The 12,613-nt window shown below is 39.7% G+C and overlaps 1 protein-coding gene across 5 annotated transcripts in view; it reads left to right on the forward strand.

Moving 5' to 3' along the window:
* The window catches only part of SNX31 (sorting nexin 31), a 59,353-nt gene that overhangs the window by 45,800 nt on the left and 940 nt on the right, over positions 1-12,613 (forward strand). For 4 of the 5 annotated variants that reach the window (XM_059165910.1, XM_059165913.1, XM_059165912.1 and 1 more), the window contains 3 exons: positions 1,695-1,808; positions 4,692-4,769; positions 10,622-10,678. In XM_059165910.1, coding sequence (XP_059021893.1) covers positions 1,695-1,808; positions 4,692-4,769; positions 10,622-10,678 — 249 coding nt within the window. The remainder of the gene's footprint in view (positions 1-1,694; positions 1,809-4,691; positions 4,770-10,621; positions 10,679-12,613) is intronic. The other variant, XM_059165911.1, reaches the window with a different exon arrangement.

A 12,613-nucleotide genomic window follows, 5' to 3' on the forward strand; every position in this document is an offset into this window, starting at 1 on the left:
GTCTGTCAAATAAATAAATAAAATCTTTAAAAAAAGAATATTATGTTGTATGGATATACTAAATTTTGTTTATTCAGTAACGTTTCTCTCTTTTGGTTGTTATAAGTTATGCTGCTATGAATGTTTGTGTACAAGTTTTTGTGTGGACATAGGTTTTCATTTCTCTCGAGTATATGATTGGGAGTGGACTTGCTGGGACTATGTTGGTAATTCCATGTTTCACTTTGTAAGAAACTTCTAGACTATTTTCCAAACAGTCTGCTCCATGTTATACACCCCCTGGCAGTGTATGAGGGCTCTTCCCACACTTGCAAAGATCATTATTCAGCCGAAGGTCTGAAGAGAGCTCTCTAGAGCTCTTAGTCTATCTAAAGCCCTTGTCTGTGATCCTCTGCCCCATCGATTCTAAACTCAATTTCTTCAAACTTTCATCCCTTTCTCCTCAACTCAGCAAGACCTCTGGGCTCTGTTTGGGGTCCCCTTCCCTCCACTGCCTCCTGGAAACTCCAAGCAGTAAGCTAGATGGCTATGGGGCTCACCTCATTTGTTTTCCTTCTCCCCGGGTTAATAGTCCTGGATTCTATGTGGTTCAGTATCTGAAAACAGCTATTTTTCAGTTCATTTTCACCCTGATGCAGTCAGATGAATGCTTCTAATACATAAATCTAATCATGTTGTTATCCAGCTTTTAAAATCAGTGAATGCATGCCTGTTGCCCTCAAAATGAAGTTCAGACTTCTTAACTTAGCTTATCAAACCTCGAACAGCTAGGGCTCTTTGGTGGCCAGCAATAGAAAGCAACACTTCTGGCTCTAGTGAAAAAAGGGGATTTATCAGAGAGGCATGGAATAACCCAGTGACTCAAAGGAAGGCAGAGGCAGAGGCTTAGGAAAGTCAAGAACAAAATGAGCTCAGTGTTTCTAGGAAAGAAGGAATTCTTTATCAGGACATGCTCTTTGGATCTCTCCACTCTGGAATCAAAGAAGGCGCATAGAAGGCATTAGCCTGAACTTGGGTCATGTGCCCTGGCCTCCAGGAGGGCAGCGTTCCCTGACAGCCCTACCTACATGGGCACAGGGAAAGAGAGACGTTTTCCCAAGGGCACAGGGGACTCCATTACTAAGAGAAAGAGGGATAGATGCTGTATAGCAAAAGTCAAATCTGCTTCCTCCAGAGTACTCAGGATCTGGCCCCACACTGCCTCTCTGAGGTGAGCCTCTTCTCTCACCACCCTGCCTGCCTTGCAGCCTGTGCTTCCGCCCGCCACACTCGGTCTCTTGTCACGTGTCCAGTGTGCCAGGTCCCTTCATGCCTCAGTGCACTTGCACTTGTTATTTCTTCTACCAGAACCACTTCCCACCGCGCCTGCACCCACCTCCTCCTCCAAAAAACCCCACAACATCAAACATGGAAAATTTCTACTTCTGCTGCTTAGATATCACCGCCTCCCTCCAGGAAGCCTGCCTTGACCCCTCTGAGTCTGGATCAGGTGTCAATCCTACCTCCTTCCGTAGACCTGGATTTGCTTCCCTTATACTATTCATCATACCAAACTGTGTGGCTTACTTTCACAGCCCCTCATAGACTGACAGCTTCCTGGCAATAGTGACGGTATCACTTGCTTTGGTATTTGCCCAACAGTTAATAGCTGCTTCCATTTCTATCAGATATCAAATAATCTCTTTTCTCTGTAGGGAACTCTGCTGGATACAGATGGACCCCAGCGAACTCTGAACCAGAACTTGGAGCTCCGATTTCAGTTTAGTGAAGAAAATCACTGGCCCTGGTTTGTTATTTACACTAAGCAGGTGAGTTCTCAGGGCAGCGTATGAGAACCAGCGCTGAAATGCTCTCTTGCTTGCTGGGGTGAACAAAGCATATTACTCTTACCCAACTGAGCAGGGTCTTAGAATATGCTATACATCCTCCTTTTTGGCCTGTAACACTGTTGGGTTGTTGATTTTTGGTTTGGGTATTTTTTGTTTGTTTGTTTTGTGGGGTTTTTTTGGTTTATTTTTTGTTTGATTTCATTTTACTAATCACCACAGTCTTCAGGTCAATTAGAAATAGATGTAGTTACTAAATAACAGGAGACACAACTAATAGTGGCTTAGACAAAGTGTTGGTGAACTTCCTCTCAAAGGACCAGATGGTAAATAGTTTAGTTTTGGGGTCCATCTGGTCTCTGCTACAACTACTGAACTCTGTTATAGCACAAAAGTAGCCACAGACAATGTGTGAACAAATGGGTATAGCTGTTTGCCAATAAAAATGTATAAAAACAAGTGAGGGGCTGGATTTATTGACCTCTGACTTAGACAATACAGATTTTCATCTCACTTAACAAGAATACTAGAGATGATTGATACCCCTTTTATCTGGAAGGCAAAAGCCCAATAGGCCTCCCATTATGTCTCACTGACCAGAAGTAAGTCACATGACCATCCCTAGCTGCAAGGGAATCTGGGAATCAAGTATCTAACAAAAAAGAACAGAATTCATGATCACCCTAGAGTAAGTGTGAGCTGGGCCCTTTGTCTCAGACAAAATCCAGGTTCTGTGAGGAGAGGAGAGACTGTTGGACAACAAACTATGCAGGTTTTCCATGACTTTATAACTGAAGTTGGAATAAATTTTTTTAAAAAAACTTAATTTTCTGAACACCAAATTCAGCTGAAAAATATTATGAACTAACTCAAGCTATTTCAAATTGGAATCAAAACTACAAACATTCTAAAAGGAAACCAAAATACCAAAGTAATCTTTGCGTCAACATTTCATTCAACTTAAGTCGTTGGTGATCGCACTAGTTCCATGGAGCATTTTGGTTTCAGGTAGCGAAAGCTCCCCAAGACTCTCTGCTTTTAGTATAGTTGCAATCAAAAGATGATAGATACCAAGGTCCTCTGAAAAAACATGAAGTGCGAAACCAAATTCTAGGTTAAAGAAACAGGCCATCAGGTTCACCTTGGTTATGAAACATCCTTAGGGAAATGGTAGGATGGTTTGCAGTCACTTGGAGAGATGCAACTAGATCTTGGCAATGAAATTGCCTTCCCTTGCCCAGAATGCTAAATGCAGTAGTTAAATTTTATTATGGTCTTTTAATCTAGTCTGTACCAAATGAGTTTAAGCCGCTACAGAGAGGGCAATAAACATTCTTTTAAAGGATTCCTAGTAAGGTCTTATTTCCTTTGGAGTGTGGGTTTATTGATACACACCCAAGAGCTACTTCTGCAAAAGGCAGAAATGTGGCTTGTGTGCCTTGGCAAATACAAATGAGGGCTGGGATCCTAATATTTTCTAGACCCTTTAAACAATAGCTCACTGCATCTATATTGAATAAATCTTACCTGGTTTATAGCCAAGTCTTAACCTACATATCTGTGCACATTGTATGGAATATGGAATCAGTCCTCATCTTTTATTAAAAAGTATTATTAAACACCCTTCCATGCTCTATCAACTCAGTGTATGTTGTTTAACTCTTTCGTACCCTGGTTTTATGTAGGTTATAAATATGCACAGATAAACAGGGTTAGTTTTTAGCTAAACCAGGAAATCAAAATTTGTTTTTGTACATAAATACCAACTCTTTTACTCTTTTCCTTATTGGTAATAGTGCCTTCCTTCTCTTCTACCTCCTTTTCTCCCTTTAAATAAATTAAATTCTGGTCAAGCTCCACAGTCCTGCAAGACTTTGAGATGCTACCCATATGTAGCCATTCTCCCTCTAATTCTCCTTTCTATGTCCTGTCTCCCAAGAGTCTCTACTTTGGCTACCATCCCAACCTGTGTTTTCTCTCTTTCCTTCCTCCTCCTCTCCATCACCACCCTCCCTTCAGTGCCAGTGACCATCTTTGGACATAAATTTATACCAAGGGCCTGCCACCTCAAGCTTTAAGCTTTGTCTCAAACTCTAGTAGGGCCAAAAGAGAAAAGTACAAGCCAAGGATTGAGAACAGGACAAAGGAAAAAGAGGATTAATGGGAAGGGAGCAAGTAGAGAAGTCATAGGGAAACTTAAATTGGCATGTGGAGTGAAGATCCTAGAAAAAGGAAACCCCAGCTCTTGTGTGACAAGATATCTAATGTGGGTCTTGACACTGACAACGCTGGGCCAACAAGAAGTCACAAGTGATACTGGGAGCAACCATCAGTCTTAAAAGTGAGTGATTAAAGGTGGTTGAAAAATAAGAACATGATGAAAAATAGGGTTTTTTTTTTAGTTCAGTAAAAGCCATAAGGTGCTAATATACCCTTTTAAACAGGTTACTATTTATGTCTAGTAATAGGTCTCTCAATAATAATGTATACAGTTAAATGTAAGATCAACCATCCTTCCTTGATTTGATTACAATAGTAAATACTTTTTGTTATTTGTTGCTTGTTATTTGAGCTGCTTACAAATTAATGTGAAAAAATAGGAGGGGAAATTTTAAAAGGGGAAAAATTAGGAAATGTAATGATTCTCTGTCTTTTTAAAAATTTAAGTACATCCATGTAGTTAAGGAAATGTATGGCTACTTGTTAATTGCATCTTATACAAATTTATGGAAATTAAAGATGAAATCTAAGTTCTTAAAAGCGTGCTATTGGAGAGCAGAGTTCAAAATCTGCTTTGTGATGTGAGGAGGGAAGAAAGGCAGGATCTCTTCAGTTGAGCAATTTCTTTATTTCTGGGTTCTTTAGGCTTTTTTGCTGAGTAGCTGCTTGAAAAAGATGATCTCAGAAAAGATGGTAAAGCTAGCTGCAGAGAATCCAGAAATGGTAAGTGCTCTTATCTGTGTATCTTTTTCACTTTAAGTTCCTACCATCAGCCAACATTAACCTACAGGGATGAATTCTGGTTCTCTGGGATAGAACCCAACCTCCCAGAAGTGAGCTCCTCTGCCTTCTCTAAAGAGCTCAGTCTTTAGAATTCAAGCCATTTTTTAAAGAGAAGTGTCCTTCCATTGCTCTCTATTCTTGTATCTCTGCTTTCCCCCAAATGGAAGATTCCAGATTTACCATAAAAACCACATCATAAAGTCAGGATCCAGAGGGGTCTTAAACACAGCAGCAATGAACTTAAATAAGCTCTACACTTCTATCTCTCGAAAGAACTCACAGTTTTTTGAAGCTTCCACTGTGCCAAATTAGAATGCCATTAGCAGTCAAAGGAAGCCATAGAGAAAAAGAACTTCTTAAGGCCATAAATTGTTCTCAGTGTAAAATTAAACTTTGCTTTTTCTAGTCTGTATCTCTTCAATAAAGGCCTGGTTTCTTATTGAGAGGGCTGCCTGTTTCTTATTGAGAGACTGTAAAAAGAGACACTGAGATTTTAAACTTTTCGACTTGTCTTGTTACCATCATGATATAAGCATATCCTGAATAAGACAGTACAATTGGAATTTTAAAAATGATTCAAATACTCATACTTTAGTATTACTGATACTAATACTTTATTAATACCAATACAAATACAAATGCTTTTTTAAAATACTAATGCCTGGTTGACATGTATAAACTTTTTTTTTTTTTTTTTTTTAGCAGAATGTTATACTGATCCTTAAAAATGCAACAGAAACAGAAACATTTGGAAATGTTCCCTAATGTTTTCATTTAAATTGAATCCTTTATAAAGAGGATGGGTGACATCTTTTGTTAAACACTGCTTTTTACTAGACTTTAAGTCTAGTAAGGACTAGAGAAAATAGTTGCATTTTATCCTTATTTCTCTTTCTTCTAGAATTGAAAATATTTTCCTAGGGAAAATAAAATTTACTGCCCCTTGGTATTCAAACAATTCAAAGTGTACCATAGAGTAGCAAATCAAGCAATGAAAGAATCATGGATGGTCTTTTTTAAAGAGTCATAAAATCTAACCTCTGAGGCAGGATGGACCCCCTTAGGCTTCCATTATTATATATAAAAAAAGAAGAAGAAAAAGTTGTTAACTGAAGTAGCCCCATTAAAGAGAGAAGTACTCTCAAATGTGGCTGAATAAAATGTAAGCTACTTGATGCAGGAAATACTTGTACAATGAGTAGCTAAAGCATTTGCTGAATAATAGAAGGTAGTGACCTATTTAAAGTTAAAAAAAAAAAAAAAAACCACTAACCACATTCTTTAGATTTGCACACAAATTGAAACCTATCCTTTCCTGTGGCAGATAGTGAAATCAGCATGTCAGTCAGCATTGCATGGCTTAATCCAAATAATCACAAGTTTTAGTTCCACAAGCTCCTTTTCTACCCCCTTTCTTGTTTTGGTTCTTGGAAAGAAAAGTTCAGACCCTTCCTCTGGAAAATCGGGTTTTTGAGGCACCTGGGTAGCTCAGTCAGTTAAGCATCTAACTCTTCATTTCAGCTCAGGTCATGATCTCGGGGTCCTGGGATCAAGCCCTGTGTCACGTTGGGCTCTGCACTCAGCAGCAGTTGGTGGGGGTGGATCTGCTTGAGATTCTCTCCCTCTGACCCTCCCCCCTGCTCACTCTCACTCCCTCTCTCTCTTATTCTAAAATAAGTTAAAAAATTTTTTTTCTTAATTAAAAAAAAAAAAAAAGAAAATTGGGTTTTCAAGGGGATATTATAGGGATAGTCCATATTTCAACCTGAAATTTCATCTACAAACCCCTGGGTAGAATGAGACCCTGGAAAGTGAAAATTGCAGACAGATCAGTTCTTTGAATGTATACTGGGTTCTGGGTTTCCTCACAAAGCACAGTTGACCAGAACAAGTCATTTTGTGGAACTTTAAGTAGCCATATAAATGTGTGACTGTGACATCCACTCATTTTCTAGGTAAACAGAAAATCTGAACTGACATGTGTCACTTATTAAAGGCTTGTATGGACTAGGATCCAGATCCTATTTTGCAAGATAGAATAGATTCCAAGATTTTGAAAATCAGGAAGAATCTGGAGAGGGGGGAGAGAAATTGAGGAAACTATAACCAAATGAACCCCATAAATTAGATAGTTCCTAGAAGCAGATTAAATAGTACTATTTTATCCTAGTAAGAAGGAAGGCTTTAAAAGAAGAAATTTAGTGCTAACTTAATTAACTTAGCTATACGCATTGCTTTCAATGATAAGACTTGAACCCTTCTGAAGAGATCATTAAAATTTGAAGTCAAGGGGCACCTGGGTGGCTCAGTGGGTTAAGCCGCTGCCTTCGGCTCAGGTCATGATCTCAGGGTGCTGGGATCGAGTCCTGCATCAGGCTCTCTGCTCAGCAGGGAGCCTGCTTCCCTCTGTCTCTCTCTGCCTGCCTCTCCATCTACTTGTGATTTCTCTCTGTCAAATAAATAAATAAATAAAAGATTTGAAGTCAAATGCACTAAAAAAAATGTGAACATACAACAATATTATGTTATATTCTTTTAAAGGCAGTATTAACTGCAAACCAGAAGGGGAAAAATTGTAACATTCTTTTTAGAGCTGTGCTCCTACGCAAAAACCTATAATCAACAAATTTTGTTATTATTTGCTCCTTTTTTTTTTTTTTTAAAGATTTTATTTATTTATTTGAAAGACAGAGATCACAAGTAGGCAGAGAGACAGGCAGAGGGAGAGGAAGGGAAGCAGGCTCCCTGCTGAGCAGAGAGCCCGATGCGGGACTCGATCCCAGGACCCTGGGATCATGACCTGAGCCGAAGGCAGCAGCTTAACCCACTGAGCCACCCAGGCGCCCCTTATTTGCTCCTTTTAACTAAAACAGAATTTTAAGAAATATTTTATGTGAAAATAAAGTGTATTTGTTACCAGTAGGTTTAGCTATATATAATGAAGAGCAAAACAAGACAGAAGAAGTGTCCTAGGTAAAATAAAAGTCTATATCTTTCTCATCTAAAAGAAACCCAGAAGTAGGCAGTCTAGAGCTGGAACAGTGACTCCATGATGTCATTAGAGACCTTTAGTGTGTGGCTTTCCCTCATGTTTGAATATGGCTGCTGGAGCTCCAGTCATTACATCCACACCCTAGGCAGTAGTATAAATGGAAAGTAGGAATGGCTCATCTCTCTTCTTTGAGGAGGGGTCCCTGAAATCCCACAGATTTCAACTTACAGTTCATTGGTCAGGAGTTAGTCACACCACAGGCCTATATCTACCTGCAAGGGAGTCTGGTAACTGTAGTCTTTTACAGGTTATGTTGTCTCTCCAGATTAATTTGGGTGGCATTACTAAGAAAGAAGGGCAGAATGGAAAATAGGATGGGCTACCAGCAATCTCTGCCATTGAAAGAAATTTAAAGGACATTAAGAAAAGGAAGCAGATATATTTTAAGCAATAGATGTGTTCCTAATGAGTTTCTGAAAGTATATCATTATTATCTTGTATATTGAACCATAATCTGAATATATGCAAGAGATAGGAACTTATTCCTATGGTGACTAATTTTCTGAATTGAAAAACAACTTAGATTTTTTATTAATCCATACCTAGTTTGTTTTATTAGTTTGTATATTTTTTCCTTAGGTTTACTAAAAAGTGATTCTGAATCTCTAAATTGGTTTTCTGGGAATGTCAGACTTTGAAGAGTTGGTGCTATCTAGAAAACAGAAAGTACAGGTACATCACAACCCACTTGAGAATGGTGTGAGCATAGCAGGTAGACAGAATTTTAGAGAGCCAGGTGGAAATTACCCTGTGAGAGTAAGTAGTTATTAAAAGAAACTACCCGTTGATGAAGAAGCGTATACAGGAATACGGCGTTATGAAAAAAGGATTTGTTCGCTTCCTCCCCCCAACTTTATTCCCCCTAGTATATAAAATATTTAAAGCTCTTATTTGAGCAAGTCAAGGAAACAGGTATCAGAAATAGCTTAACATCCATAGTTGGTTCTGTTTTATTTATTTCAACATAGGGAGGGGAGGAAGGGGAAGGAGAATAGGAGAGAGAAACATTCTGAGCTGTTTACGCCAACATCTGTATTTCATTGCACAAGGCTACTTACCAGCGATAACGTAATATTGTAAACAGTAACAATAATACTATAACAAAACGTGTAAGACTACAGAGCATTAATTTCTCATTTACCAAGACTTAATAACTGATTTTTTAAAAAGATTTTATTTATTTGATAGAAAGCCCGTGAGTGGGGAAAGGGGCAGAGGCAGAGGGAGAGGGAAAGGGCGTGAATCTCAAGTAACCTTTGCATTAAGCGCTGAGATCATGACCTGAGCCGAAACCAAGAGTCAGACTCTTAACGGACTGAGTCACCCAGGCATCCCTAGTAACTGATTTTTTTTTTTAATTATTAAGCTGGTTTTCAAATACATGAACATCCCTATTAATACTAACCTAAAGGAAGTCCTTTGCATCCTTCAAAGCAATCTATTTTATAATGATATTAACTGTAGTTCAAAGGCAACGCTCTTTTGTGGTGTCATGTTACTTATCCCAGTTATTTTGAAATGTTCTTCCTCCTTATATTCTTATGAAGAATAAGCAGTAATAAACAATTCACACCTTGTTCATTTTTTTTTTTCCTCACACGTCATTCTTGCATTTACAAACGCCTACATTTACCAGGCAGAGTCAAGGACTTTATGTGTTGGAGGAGAGAGGTGGTAGTGTGATACGGTAAAACCCGTATCTTAACACTAGTGGCTGAGAAGAGTGTTGTTTTCCTCGAAGAAGCATCTAGGAGTTCCTTCTCCTGAGCCCTGCCCAGGTCACGTTTCCTGGCTGTGCCAGGCCCTGCTTGCCTTTCCCAGTTCCCGGTGCACTCTCCTCCACCCCACTCTGTGCTCTGGAGATACATCTCCGTGTGTTGCCATCTTGCTCTCGGGCCTCCTACTGGGGTCACCCATGGGAAAACCCAGCCACAGTGGATGGAGTGTGGAAGAAAAGTGAGATTGTGGGATTTATTTCTTCAGTTCTATCGCTGCCGGGTCTCTGTGGTCGGCACAGCCTTCTGCTGAGGGCCAGGCTCCTGGAGGTGGCCTCTCCTCCCCACAGCTCTGGCTCCCCTCATTCCAGTACCAGCTGCTACCCCTGCCCCTTCCGGCCTAGGAGTGGAAAACATTACCCTCCAGCCCCTCACAGCGAGCCCCTAGGGGCTCCAACATCCCTTCGCTGATTCATTTAATCCTGTCCGCACCTCCATGAAGTAGTTCCTTTTTTAAAAAAAACTGCTCCTCAGGAGTGTGCCATCTGTTTTCTGCCGGGACCCTGACTGTTATATTAAGTTTACCTCATGTACGGGAGGTATATTCAAGTGTCTTGAACTTCCATTTGATCTTCACTTGATTCATGGTGCCTTTTGATTAATCAAAGCCCCCATTTGGCTTTGATTCAGCGTATGGATTGGAGCTCTGGGGATTATTTCAGGATTTAGGAGTTCATTTCGTGTGAAGTCCTCTTGGAAGCTGTGTTAAATCACAAAATCTATAGGCAACCACTGGTGTTAAACGCGAACCTTCACTTCACTTTCAGGGGCTCCATTTCTGCCACGTTTGTATATTTGCAAATGAAGGGGGGTTGTGTGGATGGGAAGCAGGTGTGCCTGCTGACAGGCAGTCTTGGAGACCATTAAGAGGATTATTGTAGAAGGGGAAACGTGCTAGTTAAATAGATTATTTGTGTGCTTGCTTCTCCAGGCTGTGCTGACTGACATTTTACTAATCTATTTAGCAGATTGAAGTTCCAGAACAAGGCAACCGTAAAAAACACCGCGTTCAACAAAGCCAGGTCTGTGAGTAAAATGATATAATTGAGACATTATAATTTTGATAAATCTGTCCTTTTCCCCCTTTAAGTAACCAAAGTCATTCATTCTACTTTTAAGAACAAGCCAGAATTTTCTCCCCCAGAAGCTCGTTCACGTAGGATTGTGCCAATGGGAGGACTACCACAGAAGGATAGTATTTTTTTTTTTTTTTTTTACTGTAGTACCCAGCAGGACCGGGAGACAAACTCTCCTGAATTTTTACATAGAAAATTTCCAAGAACATAGAATTCTTTAGTGATTTTCTCCTACACTCCATGCAATTTTTTTTTAAATCCTCTTTCTGGTTCACACTTTCCTTTCATGAATTCTCTGCAATGTACTCTGTAGAAAACAGCCTTTAAGTTTATTAAATACTGTTTGGAGCATTTAGGTCTGTTGGGCAGATAACAATAACAGTAAATATCAAAGTGGAAAGCATAGTAGGCACTCAGTGCCAGGCACTGTTCTAAGCATGTTTATGTGGATCACGACATTTATTCTCACCAAAGTCCTATAAATCATTGGGGGAAACAGGCACAGAGAGGTTAGGTGACTTGCCCAGGTTGCACAGTAATCAATGGGGGGAAGAAGCAAGATGGTCTGTCTCCAGAGCTGTGCCCTTAACTAACTCTTCCTTTCTACGTTCAAATCCTAGTGTATGTAAGTGAAATAAAGGTGACCTCCAAGTAGCATTTGAATGGGATTTATTATCGATCCACTCCTGTTACACAGTCTGCTTGCTGTGTATATAAATGCACTAAGTATATAAGGACAGTACTTATGAAAATAGAAGGTCCTCTCTTGAGTGACTAAGCTCAGTAAAAAGAAAAAAATTTTAAATACAGACTAAATGCAAAGTTTCCTCTCTTTCATAATACCAGCTTTTCTGGCTGCTTAGATCAGAGATAGAGGGTAAGAACTCCACCATGGACTGGTGGATATGTCCTCAAACAGATCAAAAACTAAATGTTTAAGGGACTCCTGAGGTGCTTATTAAAATGTAAATTCCTGGGCCCCACTCCAAAAGAGAGATTTAGCAGATCAGCATTTATAGCAAGCACCCTAATGGGGAACACTGCACCGAGGTTCAATTTCTTTACCTGTAAAGTGTAGGTAGTAATCACTCCGTCACTCCCATTCATCAGCAGCATAGTGATTAGCACAGAGCTGTGGTTCTCAACCTTGGCTACGTGCTGGAATCACTTGGGGAGCTCTAAAAACAAATCATGGCTGGGCCCCACCCTCAAAGACTCTGACTTAATTGGTCTAGGGGCCTGGCAACAGAATTTTTAAAAGCTCCTCAGGGCATCTAATATACAGCCAGGATTGAAACTATTATCCTGGAACAGTGGTTCTCAAAGTTTGGTCCCCAGAGCAATACCATCAGCATACCTTGGGAACTTACTAGAAATTTAAATTCTAGTTTTGGACCCCAAACCTACTTCATCAGAAACCCCAGGGATGGAGGCTAGTAATCTGTGTTTAGCAAGCCCTCCAGATGAGTCAGATGCATGTCAAATTTTGAGAGTCCCTGTTCTAGAACAATAGATAACACATAGCACAACTATGATCAACACTGAAACTAATTCAGATGTCCTCTCAGATGAATAGCAATGCTAAAATAGGCCAGCCTCCCTTATGCTCTAAGCAGGGCCAGCATGTCAAAAGTTGTCCAAGTGTATTGAATCCCAACTTATTTAGCAAATCTTTATATAGAGCTTATCCTGAGCCAAGCACTGTTCTAATTGCATTCCACATGTAACTCATTTAATCCCCATAACAACCCAGCTATTATTATTATCCTTGGTTTATAGCCAAAGGAACTGAAAACACAGAAAGGTTAAGTAACTTGCTCAAGGTCACACAGCAAGTAAATTACAGAGCCAGTATCAGAACTGAAGCAGTATTTATTTGTT

The sequence above is a fragment of the Mustela lutreola genome, chromosome 3 (assembly GCF_030435805.1).
Source record: "Mustela lutreola isolate mMusLut2 chromosome 3, mMusLut2.pri, whole genome shotgun sequence".
Lineage (NCBI taxonomy): Eukaryota > Metazoa > Chordata > Mammalia > Carnivora > Mustelidae > Mustela > Mustela lutreola.